This window comes from Protopterus annectens, chromosome 9.part0 (assembly GCF_019279795.1).
Source record: "Protopterus annectens isolate FY-2018-M chromosome 9.part0, PAN1.0, whole genome shotgun sequence".
Classification (NCBI taxonomy): domain Eukaryota; kingdom Metazoa; phylum Chordata; order Ceratodontiformes; family Protopteridae; genus Protopterus; species Protopterus annectens.
The window spans coordinates 1,894,582,317-1,894,600,237 of NC_056743.1; the positions used below are offsets into that span (position 1 = coordinate 1,894,582,317).

The window sequence follows — 17,921 nt, forward strand, 5'->3', positions numbered from 1 at the left end:
TGTGTATATCGTATTGCTGTGCATTGTACATCATGTTAAGTGCTACATGATGCCTTGTATGTGCTTACTACTGAGTTGTGTACATTCCTGTTTTTACATGACAATGGCATTTCAACCCTCATCATCAGTGGAATCACAGGAGGACATGTCAGGTAGGTTTAGTAACTGTGTTCCATTTTCTGTCTAATTTGCTTAATATGCGACTGACATGGCATATCTCTGCTTTACTGGTCCTCTGCACCACCCACAGCCACACAGAACTGGTAAGACCATATCATCATAAGCATTGTAGTTATATAGTTGCTCAATAATGTCATTCATATGCTGTCTCATGTGACTTCTTTGAATGAATGTGACATGTGTCATCTGTGTCTTTCTGGAGCATGTCCACTACCTGTCTCCTACAGTAGCCTATCCATTGATCCTGAAGTGGGATATAAAGTGTTACAATCTGATAGTACAGCCAATAGTACATGGGGCACTACATTGGGTTCATAGTCCAGGCTAGAAGGGGGCAGACATATTGTTCATTGTGTTATACATGACAGAGAAGATAGTGGGGTGGCCATTCTGATGATGTAGGGACATCAAATGAAGGGCAAGATGATGACCATGACCTGCTGTCCTGTGTAGAGTGTGGTAATGATGGTGATACTCTCCCATGATGGACTAATACTGTCTGTTGGACTACAAGTGGCAATTTAGCTGATAAGCATGGATGCCTGTCAGAGGCTGTTTACTATTTACAGACACATGAATGTTCACAATGATGTCATGGTTGTAACATGTGCACACTTGTCAGCATCATCAATCATGTAGCACAGTAGCTGCATTTGTTACACGAAGGTCAGGAGTGCTGACATGGAGTGATTATGGCAGCACTGACTGCACAGTGTGACAGTGTGGTATCTGTTGTACAGTGAAATCCTTGTTAGGGCTGTGCTGTAGTACTAACCAGGTGCTATACATACATATAGAGGTCATGGCAGCACTGGCTGCACAGCATGACACTGTGGTATCTTTTGTACATTGAAATCCTTGTTACAGCAGTGATGTAGCACTAACTAGGTGCTACATGCTTGGGGATGTCATGGCAGCACTAGCTGCATAGCATGACGGTGTGGTATCTGTTGTACAGTGAATGCCTTGTTAGGGCTGTGCTGCAGCACTAGCCAGGTGCTACATGCATATGGAGGTCATGGTATCACTGACTGCACAGTGTGACAGTGTGATATATGTTGTACAGTGAAAGGCTTGTTAGAGGATGTGCTGTAGTACTAACCAGGTGCTATACATGCATGGAGAGGTCATGGCAGCACTGGCTGCACAGTGTGGTTGTGTGGTGTCTGTTGTACATTGAAAGCCTTGTTAGGGCTGTAATGTACTACTAACTAGGTGCTACATGCACAGGGAGGTCATGGCAGCACTGACTGCACAGCAGGACAGTGTGGTATCTGTTGTACAGTGAAAGCCTTGTTATGGCTGTGCTGTAGCACTAGCCAGATGCTACATGCATATGGAGGTCATGGCAGGACTGACTGAATAGTGTGGCACTGTGGTATCTGTTGTACAGTGAAAGTGTTGTTAGGGGATGTGCTGTAGTACTAACTAGGTGCTCTACATGCATGGAGAGGTCATGGCAGCACTGACTGCACAGTGTGACTATGTGGTGTCTGTTGTACATTGAAAGCCTTGTTAGGGCTGTGCTGTAGTACTAACCGGGTGCTACATGCATGGGAAGGTCATGGCATCACTGACTGTACAGCAGGACAGTGTGGTATCTCTTGTACATTGAAAGCCTTGTTATGGCTATGTTGTAGTACTAACCAGGTGCTACATGCATGGGGAGGTCATGGTAGCACTGACTGCACAGCAGGACAGTGTGGTATCTATTGTATAGTGAAAGCATTGTTAGGGATGTGCTGTAGTATTAACCAGGTGCTACATGCATGGGGAGGTAATGCAGCACTGGTTTCACAGCATGACAGTGTGGTATCTGTTACACACACTGTTGAAATCCTTATTATGGCCAGTCTAGAGCAGTGCCCTAGTATGAACTGGGTGTTATGTTCCCTAACTGTATTGAGCAGATTACCTCCAGTGGGAAGAGGCAGACCCCCTCTCATTAGAAGCACACATGGCCCTCTGACATCATTGTGCAGCTACATGCACACACATCTGGTGTTAGTCAATCCTCTCTGAAGCCAACAGTCACATCCAGACAGGCACTGCTGCTGCTACCCACACCATGTCGCAAAATTCTAGTGAGTACATCCAGTTCCTCTGTACAGCACCATTTGCTGAGTGTTTCAATACATTACAGATGCAGTCAGGACCACAGTGTTAGGTATCAGCATGGATGCCTTAGATGGTGATAAAGTAACCCTGACAGGTAATCCAATGTACAGTCTGTTGTGTCATTCTGACTCTGTCGCAATAATGGCCTCTGTGATGACCACTGACTAAGATACCCGTAGGCAGTTTCTCAAATATCTGATGCCATAGAGTTTTCCTGGTCATTTATCTCACCTAACTGACTACCTTCAGATTGCATTATGTTATACATACCTGTCATTATATGTCAGTTCAGGTATTGACAGCAGCAGTGCTCTATGTGACAGTCTCCATGCTTCCATGTTTATATCTCTTGATAACTGACATACAGCAAGTACTTTCATGATATGCAGCATGCTATGTTTGTCATCCATCGCTGATTGCTACATTGCACATTCCTTGTCTGCCATTCCCACATGCACAGGTAGGCCTCTATATGCACACCAGTGTTACTTAAAGCATTTTACTTAGGGATTGCACATGCCTCACCCTCAGAACTGCATGCATGCATGTGGACATGTTTCCCTTTGATATACTATAGCTGACGTGTAACTCCCATATATGCCTTCTACCTGTTTTCACACACACAGACTTATATACCTGTGTTCCTGTATTCCAAACAATGTCACATGTTTCATGGCAGATGAGTACTGACTCTCACTGATGTTCTGCATGACTGAATGTGTTCTAACATCTAACTGACTCATTTTGCAGCAATAACCCGATAATTGTAACATTGCCTTGCATGTGACACTCCACGTCAGGTATGTGCTATGAAACTGTTTGTGTTATGTTTAGGTTTGGCTGATCATTGACATGCTTATAATTACTCATGCTACTGTAGGTTGTACAGTGTATTGTACAACAATGTTACATATCATTATACTGGGCCCCTTACTGTTCGGGATTTATTTCTCGGAAGTCCAAGCAAATTGGATGGCCTATGGCTGACCAAGTTCACTGACAATTGCAAATTGAGAATAATCATTCAGTCCCCAATTATGTTAATATACTGCAGATAGGTTTAATACAGACAAATGACTGGTGCCAAAGCCATGGATTAAAGCTAAATGCAAAAAATGCATTATTATCCCTTTACATTACAGACAGCCCCCCCCCCCCCAGGTGTATAACCAGTGTACATGATCTGGGCATTCAGGTTGATAGCAACCTGAACTTTGACCACCACATATCCACAGTAGAAAGGAAATCCTTCTATGTGGCACATTTTATAAGTAAGCACATCACATCTAGATCTAAGGGTGTTATAATCTCATTATACTCAGCCCTTGTCAGACCAATAATTGAGTACAATGCTCCCTTTTGCATGTATCTCACTAGACACCTGCAACAACTGGAGAAGCCACAGAGGTCTCTCACTAAGAAATTACAGAGTACACAAAACAAGACTTATGCAGAAAGACTGAAAGCCCTGTCACTGTATACTGTCTCCTACATGTTGCTAAGGGGTGACCTTTGCCTTGCTTACAGGGCAGTCTCTGACCCAGACCTCATGGAAATGCTACACATTCATAAATCAAACTGTAGGAGAGTTATTTGCTGCAGGGATTTTAACCTGGCCTCTGACATGAACAGGTCATGCTGGAGAGATAGAGACATTTCTCGGAGACTGCCATTTCTCTGGAACAAGCTTCCAAATCATGTGAAACAGAAGTTCTTCTTGACCCTCTTCAAACACAATCTATATCAATGGATGGGAGACCACAAATTCACTGTCGGGGTAGTACTCCTGACCATCCTGGTCAGAGGAAGTCATTATTAACTACAAACGACCCTTACCCCTGCAAACTTCACTCACCTAACCACTGACAATTGGTCAACTCTAGATAAATATGGCTAGACCTGTAAGGCCTCTAGCACCATTAGCCAGGTAACCTTCTATGAATCTATGAACCTATGCCATGTGTGCTGCATCACTGTTAGTGTAAGACCCCTGCATTTAGGTTACATTTGTGCGGATACATTTCCATACACTGATTGGCCTAGATTTATTGTGGAAGTGGCTATTGTCCACCCAACTTGCTAGTTACCTGTATGATGACATCCTACCTGTACAATGATAACTTCCATTGTGTGCACCTCATGCATGCCACACACATGCCAGTGTGGTGCTATTTGGTGCTTTACCTTGCAGAAAGTATTCCTGTGGTGACATTTCCTCTATAGTCATCCAGATGCTTTCCTTGCTATGTCATGTGTATGTGTGTAAAGTATTACAGCTGAACATCCAGATGTGTTCCTTGCTATGTCATGTGTATGTGTGTGTAAGGTATTACAGGTGAATCATATGCTTATATTATGTCTGTTTTTTCAATGTGGACAACTAATTGTTTCTTTCCATTACTTGTGCTCTGTGCTGCTGTTGTGTTTGCAACACCTTGTGAACATCACTGATTAGTCTGTGTTCATTTGTGAGTGTAGCTTGTCATGACTCAAAGGTGTGCATGTCAGCCACTGCCATGTTCCCTGAGCTAGGATATATGACCACATCCTCTGTTACACACACTTATTTGTTCTCATCCCTGTGTCTTTCTGACCATCCTGTTACAGCTCGGATAGCGTCAAGTCTGGCATCTGGGATTCTGGGGGTAGGTCACCCACAACTGCAGCTGGTAGGTCACCATATTTTGTTGTTGTCATGTGCAGCATGACCACACGGCATACCTCTCAACCTCTGAGAACAAGAAATCTGGACAAAACCTGACATAATGGAGGGACAGAGACCTAAAAATAGGGACAGATTTTAAATATTACTCTTATAAACTTAGAAAGTAGATAGACTATCAGGATTTGCATTAGCATGCATTTTCTGATGAATATGAAGTCTAAAATTTAAATGTATGGCATTATTTAATGATTTCAATTCTCAGATTATCCCACTAATTTGTCAGAAAAAACAAATTTTACAAGGAACTGACCAAAAATATGAGACAAAGACATTCTGTGAAAATCTAGACAGTTGAGAAGTTTGCCACATGGTGACCATCTGTGAATCCTTTTCTTCTGTGAAATGGAGTACACCCCCAGATGTGTCCAGACATCTGAATCTTGCTTTCAGCATGCTAAGCTCATGCTCAGTGGTGTTTTATGTCACAGTGTGTGCTCTGTTGTATGCATTCTCACAATGGTGTTTCATGTCACAGTGTGTGCTCTGTTGTATGCATTCTCAGAAGATTTTAATGAGACTCTACATGACTTCATAAGCCAAGACTCCAGTGGATAACTGCAGTCACCTGTTTTTAAGGGGGGTGGAGAAGGAGTATTTTTTCATCTTGCTTCCTGTTGCAATGTCTGGCTATTGCTTACAGTACAGCGGTGGTCATGTACTTACCTAGTAGGCACCCCTCCGGCATTTCACCAAGTTGGAATGCAGGCCTCAGGGCACTTATCTCTCCAAGTTGCTGCATCATGAACACTACAAAGGTGTGTTGCCAAGAGAATGGTAATGAGGCTGTCTGTATCTGACAACTGAGTGATGGCCTCCTCTTTCTATTGATGTGCCATTCAGCATCTGAAACTGCTGGAGTTTTGATTAGGAAACAGGTACAGTCAATTGCATAAAGGACACAGGCAAAGTTTAGAATAGCATAAAACTGTTCCATGACAGTTCTGCACGCCATGGCTGTTGTTGGGGAGTGGATATTTTCATCCACTTTGATGTGCATTCATGCCAGAAACTGTGCAAGAATGTGACTGGCAGCTGTTTTGGATACTCCTACAGCATCACCCATTTGCTGTTGAAATGTCCCAAATTCAGTATACTTAGATTGAGGCACACATTTGTTTCTACTACTACTAGATTACCCCACAGATTGTGATTGTACATGTGGGGTGCATACATGCTACACACAGCCTGCACCAGCTCTGTCTAGTCTATATCTATCTATGTATTATTTCCTGGTCAGGGAGCTGGCTTAACTGCAGCCTGGTCACTGCCTTCCTGACTGACTTTCGGAATGCATCTGCAGCTTATCCTGTATTATGGTTTCAGTACCACAGTCTGTTCTGCTGTTCCCAAGCCTGTTCTGCTGCCTTAAATGCTGGTTACATGTTACTTTTCATTTAAGTTATGTTTGAGGTAGCCACAGTATTGGTTAGGAATTCAGAGAGTAAAGTTATATTAAGGATAAGCACAAATAACCTCCTCCAAGTGTTTTCAGATAATTGTCACCAAAGTAGTCTGTTGAATTTAAATTATGTTGGACGTACCCATTGTGCTTGGGAACAGAGCAGAAGTGTGCGGAATTGTGCATTTAGCATCAATTATGGAATTGTATCTGCTGCTTATATGCTGATGTCTTCTTTGGGCATGTTGCACTGTCTGCAAATTTCTTTTGGAATCCAGCCCACAAGGTAATAACTCAGAATTCTCTACATATGATTAGTAGCCAGTATGCAAAACAAAAGTCTTTAATTACCAGCAATATTGTTACTAAAACATCATGAGTAATTATTTATCTAATATGTTTTCCTATTTATACTTAAATGGGGAGAGATTTGTTTGGATTGTGCTGTAATGTCAATCATCATCACTCATTTGAGCTGACTTTGTTCTGTAAAATATGGCTATCAATGAGTTGCTGTTTATGTTTCTTGAAATGTAAGCCTTTACTGGTCTAAATGCACATGCCCCCCCTCATTTTCCTCCCTTCCTTATTTATTTATTTATATATATTTGTTTAGTGGGGTAGTGCATTGATCTCAGTGGTCCATTTTCAGGCACAGAATAGGGAGAAGACAAACAAATTGAGAGAGGGGCGTGCATAAAGAAAAGGAGTAGAAAGGAGAAAAGTGTTAAGAGCTGAAAAGAGAAGAGCGAAGTAGGATGCATGAGCAGTTGGAACTGCGGAAATGTCTTGATGAGATAAGGAAAGATGAAATCAGGATAAACAGGTATGAGAGAGCTGCGGGGTTCATGTAACATGACCTGTGTGAGTGCAGCTACATGTTGCTTGGGTGAAGAAGTGTTCCTTGAGCTATTGTCTGAAGTCCAAGTACATTCAGACATCTCTGACTGAGAGAAGAATGGGGTCCGAACATTTAGGTGCCAGGATGGAGAATGCATGGTCACTGCAATGAAGTTTAGTTTTTGGAGATAGTAAGGTGAGTTCATATTGAGACATACACATGAGATTATATATGGGGGTGAAATTTTTATGAGTGAGAAGTGAAAATGCTTCAAGAGAAAGGTTTTTCTGAATGTAATGGTCCTAGTAGGAAGCTAGCTATCAATATACTGGGAGCTGTTTAGCTTTGGCAAGAGTTAGGCAGTGGTGTTCATTAATGGGGGAGCTAGTAATGAACAGGTAGATTTTATTTGAGATAGTTTGCAAGGTGGTGGCATTTTTCTTTGAGGCTGCAGCTATTATGGATAGTCCATTTTCAATGGCAGCTTTGCTAGCTTGGGCAGAAGAGGTGATAGCTTGTTTGCTCAGAAGAGCAGTGCGTTGATCTTTCTGTATGTGTTAAAATTTAAAAGATAAGTCTATTCAGATGCTAAGGTGCTTGAAGGATTTGGCAGTTTCTGTAGTGGCATTTTTAACATCTTTAATATTAAGGGTACTTTGGCTCTTTTTGGTTGCTTCCAGATAGCATTGCTTTTGTTTTTGTGGGACTGAGTATACGTTTCTGGCCTATTAGCTATTGGTTGAGGTTTGGAGGTCATCTTGGAAATGAGTCTGTATAATAGAGTACAATTTGTTTGACTCTAATGACCAAATTACACACATAAAAATTGAGGTATTGGGGGTTATCAAATGGGAGTTTGTTGATAAACAGGGAAAATAGCAGAGGGACTAAAGTGGAACCCCAGAGGATTCCTTTCATAAGAGGTGCTGTGTCAGAGGAGGTGGTGTCTACATCCACCTTAAAGGATTCCCAACACCTAACATACCTGCAGCTAACCACAGGTCATAAGCTAATCTATAAGCCTTCTAGTTGTCCTGTCCTCTCCTCTATGTTCACCATGTATCACCCAAATAGACCTCTGGGATCAGTGAATCAGATGCTCGTTAATGTAACAAAACCTAACCTTTCCGCTAGTCAAATGCATTACCCATATGCTATAGCAAAAGTATGGAATGGTCTCCCTCCTTCAATTAGGTCTACTAGCAACCCTGAATGCTTTAAGACTTCACTGAAACAACACATGTTCTCCCATTAGACATAGAGGAGACATAGAGGAGCTCTCTGATTATGTAGCCCAGGCAGGTATGACCCTAACCCTGAGCAGTATCCTTCCTTCACCAAGAATGATGCCACAATATAGAGACAAGATGATCAGCTTTAACAATTGGCTTAATGTCTGGTGTCATTCAAAGGGGATCCAGTGTCTGTCTGCCTGGGATGACATGCTTGACAAGCCACGCTGCTTCACAAGGGACGGCTTGCACCTGTCACCCCTGGGATTCCGGATATTGGCTAAGGCTCGTCACCCCCATAGTGCCTTTTTAGGCAAGGCTCAAATTCTAAACCTACCACCCTAGAAAAAAAATGGGAAGAAACTGAGGGTAATGCTGCTCAATGCCAGAAGTCTAAATCTCAAAATGCACGCACTCGAGGCCCTTCTCAGTATGGAGAACATCGATGTCTGTGCTGTAACTGAAACCTGGTTCAAGGCTCCTGAGAGCACCCCGGCACTATTAGGTTTTACCTCATATCATGCGCTCCGGCCCGCAAAACCCGGACCACACCACAAAAGGGGGGGTGTATCCATATTCATAAAGGATACCCACACCTCCAGGTTGGTGGCAACGCACGAAGCTTCGGAAACCATCCAGGTGCAACTAACCATAGGCAAAACTGCTCTACAAATTGTAGCATGCTACAGGCCACCCTCTCAAACTCAGGAACCCCACACAGCCTTCCTGAAGACACTGGAGGGTATAAATGTATCTCCAAACACCATCATATTGGGTGACTTCAACTACCCGAATATAGACTGGGAACATTACTCAAGCCCTAACTTTCTAGCCCAACGGTTCCTGGAGTTCATAAATTCAAATGCCATGGAACAGCTAGTCACTGTTCCCACGAGAGGAGAAAATATACTAGATCTCATTGTCACAAACATGGGGACAAAATGCTCCACACCGGAAGTATATCCCTCATTGGTGAGATCTGATCATAAACTAATCTCACTGGAAATCCACATCCCGCCCCCACCCCAAACAAAAAGACCATAGTGAAGAACTTCTAAAGCAAACTTCACACTACTCAAGACTGGTGTGGTATCCTTCAAGGCCCCTGAGCCAGAGGAAACCACAACCCAAGCTGTGGAAGCCCTTACAAATGCCTTCTATGAACACCTCCAGGACTGCATGGATCAGGCAATCCCAAATAAAACCAAGACTCTTTCCACAAAGGGCAAACGTCCAGTCTGGTGGACCCCAGCCATTAACAAACTTTACAATAAGAGGAGAAAGCTATTACATGATAGAACAAAATCCATAAAAGGGAAGTCACCCTGATCATTATTAGTAAAAATTACGAGCACTCAAAAATCAACTAAGGCCAATTTTGAGAGAAAATTTCCATGGATTCAAAGGACAATCATAAGGCCTTTTTCAGCTATGTTAGGAACCTGGGTGGAAACTCCCAGTTATGCTCAGAATTAGTCCAAAATGATACAAAAATCACTGAACCCACAGACATTGCCAACATACTGGCAGACAGGTTCAGTGCAAACTTCACCCCTCTCCCCTAAAGGAGAGATAACTATCCCAGCCGAGTGTAGCCTCCCGGACATCTCAAATGCGCAGGTGAAAGCTGCTCTCTAAAGCTAAAACACAGCATCAATGGGACCGGATGGTGTCCCCGGCTGTGTGCTACATGAGCTAAATGAGGAATTAACCCGCACATAAGGCAGCTGTTTAATCTCAGCCTTACCACAGGATACGTGCCCAAGGAGTGGCGACGGCAACTGTGGTCCCACTCCACAAAGGCGGCGCTCTACGGACCCTGGTAATTACGCCCATAAGCTTAACAAGTCTAGTCTGCAAAGCTATGGAGAGGATCATAATGGAGCTCATAAACAAAGATATAGGGACTTGCAGACATTGGACCCGACCCAGTTTGGCTTTGTCAAGGGAAGATCATGCCTTTTGAACTTGGTCGACTTCTTCAAACAGTCACCAAGGCCATTGATGAGGGAAAGGCAGTCCATACAGCCTACCTTGACCTTGCAAAGGCTTTCGACACAATACCCCACTCGGGTATTGTAGAAAAACTTACCAGCTTAAATGTAAACCCATATGTCACAAGATGGGTTGCAAACTGGCTTAAGGACAGAACCCACAGGGTTAGAGTTGCTGGCGCTGTGTCAGACTCCAAGCCGGTCACAAGTGGTGTCCCACAGGGCTCGGTCCTTGGCCCCTATTGTTTGGCATCTACTTCTCAGAAGTACAGGCCAGCATGGGAGGACTTTGGCTGACAAAGTTTGCAGACGACTGCAAACTGGGCGCCATAGTGGAAAGTGCATCGGACACGGATATCCTTCAGAAGGGACTCACGGAAACAGATAGCTGGTGCCAGAGCCATGGCCTGAAGTTAAACGCCAAAAATGTATAGTCATACCCTTCGGGAAAAACAAGGTAACCCCAAGCTACCATATAGGTGGCAATCCACTAAGCACAGAAGAGGTTATCAGGGACCTGGGGACCCAGGTTGACAGTGGCCTTTCTTTTGACACTCACATTGCTAAAGTGGTTAGAAAGACCTTCTACATTGCCCACCTGATCATGAAGGGATTCACATCCAGATCTAGTGAGGTCATTGTTCCCCTGTACTCTTCACTTATCAGACCAATGATCGAGTACAATGCCCCATTCGGGATGTATCTCACCCGACATCTGCAGCAATTGGAGAGACCCCAAAAGTTCCTCACCAAAAGGATAAAGGGACTCCAAAATCTGTCATATGCTGCCAGATTGAAGAAACTCCAGCTCTACTCAGTCGCATACCGTCTGCTCAGAGGTGACATATGCCTGACATACAAGGCCATGTCCAACCCGGAATTAATGGACATGCTCCACCTCAAAAAATCCAAATCCACCAAAACCACTAGAGCAAGCGACTTAAACCTTAGCACGGATATAAATAGGACATGCTGGAGGGATAGATTTATCACTCAGAGACTCCCTATGCTGTGGAATAAAATCCTGGTCCATGTGAGGCAGAGCACCTCGCTGACTCTGTTCAAGAGAAATCTAGACCTGTGGATGGGAGATCGTAGGTTTACCCCGGGAATCATCTCTGTGTCACTGCTGGACAGAGGCACAACAAACTAATCGGCACAGTATTTTTTCATATAAGGGGTGGCGTAAGCCACAAAAATTTGGGCTAGGCTTATAAATGCCTTAGGGCAGATAGCCTAGTATAAACCTATGAACCTATGAACCTATTAGCTATGTATATGTACCAGCATTGACTATAAAAAAAAAACAATATTCTTAGCCTTTCTACTTTTCCTCCCATCTCACTTACAGCTCAGACTCCTCATATATACATTCAGTGCTTCCAACTTACTAAGTGCTACATGTGCCACCCAGCCACACATAATCTGCTATATCAGTTATCTGCCATATCTTCTGTTCAGTCTTGATGCCTGTATAACAGTAGCTCTAAGGCTGTCCCTCACTTTCAGTATCTTTAATCTGCTGCTCTCCATCTTTCTATCTCTACTACAAAACTGCAATAATGTATTGTCACACATTCACTGTTATCCCATGTCATCAGTTGTATTTTTCTTTGGTTGCATACTTACAATCTAACATCTGTATAACTAGTATTATCTATTTTATTGTCTCACCTAGTTTGTAATGTAGGGTTCTGTACCATCGCTGCTTGATTTCTGTTTTTTTGATTCTGTAGCTTTATCATGTTGTTTGTTGTTTGCAGCTTTTCTTCCCAGGCCTGCACTGAAAAGGGCTCACCCTGGCCCAGTAGACCTCAGGTTAAATAAATGTAAATAAATAAAAACATAAATAAATAAATCTACAGAACAAGGTTTTGCATCATCAATAATGCCTATTTCAGTTAAGTTGTCAAATAGTAAGTTATGATGAATTAGATCAAACATTTTTGTGAGGACGATAAAGACAGCTCCTGTCAGAGTGCCTTTGCCATATTGGATAAGATGTCATCTGTGAGGGAGTATTGAGTTGTTATGGTGCTGTGTCAGGACCAGAAGCCATATTGCTTTCTGGATAGAAGATGGCATTTGGTGTAAATAAGCAGTAATTTGTTTGTAGATATTTTTTTCTAATATTTTCTTGAAGTGGTAAGAACTGAGCTAGGATGTCATTCAGAAGTAGTAGTTAGGGCATAATAGTGACTGTTGTTGTTTATCACATCTGAGGCATACTTGTATTGGTTAAGTGAAGGTTGTAAATGTGAATGAGAGGGCAGAATGTGAAGTCCTTACAAAGGACCTGGACATGGATTCCATGCCCTTACTTATAAGGTGGGTGGTGACACAGAATCATCTTTTTACCACCTTGGTCACATGTTGGTCAAAGGCCAGATTACTGTCTATATTTGTTTCCAGACCCCTGACTATCTAAAATCAAGATGTCTTTATCCAGTACAGACCTATGTTCTTCTCCTTTTAGTAATGTTTTTCCACTCCTATTTGGTATCTACTTCATGTCCACTCCTATTTAGTATCTACTTCCTGGAGTAAAGGCTGATGTTAAGGGCCTTTCGCTGACCATGTTCACAGATGTCTGCAAACTGGGAGCTATCATAGATTCTTCCATGGTACAAACATCTTACATGAGGGTCTAACACAGAATGGATTAAAACTCAGTGCCATAAAATGCATTATATTACCTTTTTGGGAAAACTACTATACAGGCTACGTACTCTATCAATAAAATATGCCTAAGAGATTACCTGGTAGTCAGGTATCTGGGAACATATGTAGACAGTAATCTGTCCTTTAGCCAACACGTGGCCAAGGTAGTAAAAAAATAATTCTATGTTGCCCAATTTATAAGTAAGACTATGGCATCCATGTCCAAGGAAGTCATAGTGCCACTTTAGTTGATCCTTAGAGGAGACATCTTTGTGTATAATGCCCCCTTTGGCATATACCCGACCAGATGTGCAACAGCTGGAATGCACACAAAGGTTCTTTACCAGAATAACCCAGGGTATAGCCACATTGTCCTATACAGATCACCTTAAAGCCTTATCTCTATACTCTGCTTCTTATAGGTGACTGAGAGTCAATCTATGCCTGGCTGCTAGGCATCCTTGGATACAGCATCAGAACTACTACTACATCCAAGGATTTAAATTCGGCTTCTGACATAAATAAGACATGTTGCTGAGACAGATATGTGTCTCAGAGGATCCCCATGCTCTGGAACAGGCTCCCCATCCAGGTGAAGCAGAGTCCATCCCTAACCCTATTTAAGCATAACCTTAACCAATGGATGGAAAATTGGAGTTTTACCCTGGGTCTGGACCCATATCTCTGATAGACAGACATACAGTAATGCCTAAAGTAACATTTCTCCCCACATAACCTCTGGAAACTTCCTAACAAAATCCCTCCTAATAAAAGGCCATGATACATAGAGACACAACTGGTTGGATTGCATAGATAGGCTTATAACGACCCTGGTGGTCGTTAGCCTAAAATATACAGGAATGTCACATTTGTTTCTGTGTAAGCAGCCTATTTACTTCTTTTGAAAACCTTTGTGGTTTAAAACATTTATTAAACAGATTATTGTTTCAATGCGTTATAAGTTTGTGACTTTACATAAACAGAAACACTAAGATATCAAGATGCCAAATGTATCCACTGGTTTGTTTTTTAATATAAATAGCACTTTAAAATAACTGAGCTTAGAGTGTGGTGAACAGTCGTGGTAGTTAAAATATTTTCATAAAGTAAAATTATTTCACATGTTATAATAAGACCATTAATACCATGGCATATGACGTTATTCCCAGCTCTACTGTTGAACAGATCTTGCATTACAACAATGTAAATAAAATGAGATTCTACAGGGAAACGGGCAATTAAATGGGTAACAGAGACCATAAAGACTAGTATCATATGATATGTTCATGCACTCCTCAGTGATTGTTACAAATGGAAACAAAATAACAAGGTCATATTGTAAAAGTGAACTGACATTTGTTGTCCTCTCTGCAGATACCTGCAAATCTCATTGAACACAACCGAAATCAAAAGAAGTTTTTGTACTTAACAGCAAAATCTGTTGCATTCAGCCTGGAGAAAGTGATTTTGATATTATTTCAGTATGGATACATCTTTATTCAAACTGACAAACCCCTCTATACTCCATCAAGTAAAGGTAAATGTGCTTTTTGGCACACTCCATTTGTAAATGGACTTGACATGTGAAGGTTTTAAAATATAACAATGTTTAATTATAATTCAAAGGAACCAGCCTACTAATTGACAAACCTGTTTTTCTCCTCCTTTTTCTGTCATCTCAGCCCTGTTATCGCTGCTACTGCTATCACAAGGGTGTAACCTTTGTAGCATACTGCAGCCAGATGTGGATACCACAATGGCCTGCAGGGGGCACTGTAATCTTTTTGTTTTAAAACATGAGCCTGGTCATCTATCTGAATGTATGAAGTATGCATGATCTTACATGTGCAAGAATAAAACAGATGCAGGTTATAGCCTAGATATATGTTCATAGGTGTGAGCCTAAGATACATAAAAGCTGTAACCTAGATGTATGTCCATATGTGTGAATCTAGCTTCTAGCTTAGATGTATGTCCATTATGTCTGAATGTAAGACATATATATATATATATATATATATATATATATATATATATATATATATATATATATATATATATATATATATATATATATATATATATATACATATATATATATATATATATATATATATATATATATATATATATATATATTTATAGGCTCTAGCCTACAGACAAGTCCATATGTGTGAGGCCAAGACACATGCAGGTTCTAGCCTAGATGCATGTCCACAAGCACAGAAAGTAGCAGCTCCGTGTATCCATGTTATTACCTATTATACAATAATGACTCATTACTATTCAGTAACACGCACACTGATTGGACATCTCAAACAACCTGTTATAGACAGTGAGTAGCAGCATGCCCTCAAGGCTTCTCCTTGTATCCATGTTACTACCTGTTATACAATAATGACTCATTACTATTCAGTAAAAAGCACACTGATTGGACATCTCAAACAACCTGTTATAGACAAAGAGTAGCAGCATGCACTCAAGGCTTCTCCATGTATCCATGTTATTACATATTATACAATAATGACTCATTACTATTCAGTAACAAGCACACTGATTGGACATCTCAAACAACCTGTTATAGACAGAGAGTAGCAGCATGCCCTCAAGGCTTCTCCATGTATCCATGTTATTACCTATTATACAATAATGACTCATTACTATTCAGTAACAAGCACACTGATTGGACATGTCAAACAACCTGTTATAGACAGTGAGTAGCAGCATGCCATCAAGGCTTCTCCATGTATCCATGTCATTACATATTATACAATAATGACTCATTACTATTCAATAACAAGCACACTGATTGGACATCTCAAACAACCTGTTATAACCAGAGAGTAGCAGCATGCCCTCAAGGCTTCTCCATGTATCCATGTTATTACCTATTATACAATAATGACTGATTATTATTCAGTAACAAGCACAATGATTGGACATCTCAAACAACCTGTTATAGACAGTGAGTAGCAGCATGCCCTCAAGGCTTCTTTTTGTATCCATGTTATTACCCGTTATACAACAATTACTCATTACTATTCAGTAACAAGCACACTGATTGGACATCTCAAACAACCTGTTATAGACAAAGAGTAGCAGCATGCACTCAAGGCTTCTCCATGTATCCATGTTATTACATATTATGCAATAATGACTCATTACTATTCAGTAACAAGCACACTGATTGGACATCTCAAACAACCTGTAATAGACAGTGAGTAGCAGCATGCCCTCAAGGCTTCTCCATGTATCTATGTTAATACCTATTATACAATAATGACTCATTACTATTCAGTAACAAGCACACTGATTGGACGTCTCAAACAACCAGTTATAGACAGTGAGTAGCAGCATGCCCTCAAGGCTTCTCCTTGTATCCATGTTATTACCTATTATACAATAATGACTCATTACTATTCAGTAGCAAGCACACTGATTGGACATCTCAAACAACCTGTTATAGACAGTGAGTAGCAGCATGCCATCATGGCTTCTTTTTGTATCCATGTTATTACCCGTTATACAATAATGAGTCATTACTATTCAGTAACAAGCACACTGATTGGACATCTCAAACAACCTGTTATAGACAAAGAGTAGCAGCATGCACTCAAGGCTTCTCCATGTATCCATGTTATTACATATTATGCAATAATGACTCATTACTATTCAGTAACAAGCACACTGATTGGACATCTCAAACAACCTGTAATAGACAGTGAGTAGCAGCATGCCCTCAAGGCTTCTCCATGTATCTATGTTAATACCTATTATACAATAATGACTCATTACTATTCAGTAACAAGCACACTGATTGGACGTCTCAAACAACCAGTTATAGACAGTGAGTAGCAGCATGCCCTCAAGGCTTCTCCTTGTATCCATGTTATTACCTATTATACAATAATGACTCATTACTATTCAGTAACAAGCACACTGATTGGACATCTCAAACAACCTGTTATAGACAGTGAGTAGCAGCATGCCCTCAAGGCTTCTCCTTGTATCCATGTTCTTACCTATTATACAATAATAACTCAATACTATTCAGTAACAGGTACACTGATTGGACATCTCAAACAACCTGTTATAGACAGAGAGTAGCAGCATGCCCTCAAGGCTTCTCCATGTATCCATGTTATTACCTATTATACAATAATGACTCATTACTATTCAATAACAAGCACACTGATTGGACATCTCAAACAACCTGTTATAACCAGAGAGTAGCAGCATGCCCTCAAGGCTTCTCCATGCATCCATGTTATTACCTATTATACAATAATGACTGATTATTATTCAGTAACAAGCACAGTGATTGGACATCTCAAACAACCTGTTATAACCAGAGAGTAGCAGCATGCCCTCAAGGCTTCTCCATGTATCCATGTTATTACCTATTATACAATAATGACTGATTATTATTCAGTAACAAGCACAGTGATTGGACATCTCAAACAACCTGTTATAGACAGTGAGTAGCAGCATGCCCTCAAGGCTTCTCCTTGTATCCATGTTATTACCTATTATACAATGATGACTCATTACTATTCAGTAACAAGCACAATGATTGGACATCTCAAACAACCTGTAATAGACAGTGAGTAGCAGCATGCCCTCAAGGCTTCTCCATGTATCCATGTTATTACCTGTTATACAATAATGACTCATTACTATTCAGTAAAAAGCACACTGATTGGACATCTTAAACAACCTGTTATAGACAAAGAGTAGCAGCATGCACTCAAGGCTTCTCCATGTATCCATG

At 41.2% G+C, this 17,921-nt stretch overlaps 1 protein-coding gene across 1 annotated transcript in view; it reads left to right on the forward strand.

The window, feature by feature from the left end:
- LOC122810818 (complement C3-like) overlaps nt 1–17,921 on the forward strand; it is a 1,708,896-nt gene that overhangs the window by 198,298 nt on the left and 1,492,677 nt on the right. The window contains exon 3 of the mRNA XM_044082377.1: nt 14,525–14,687. Coding sequence (XP_043938312.1) covers nt 14,525–14,687 — 163 coding nt within the window. The remainder of the gene's footprint in view (nt 1–14,524; nt 14,688–17,921) is intronic.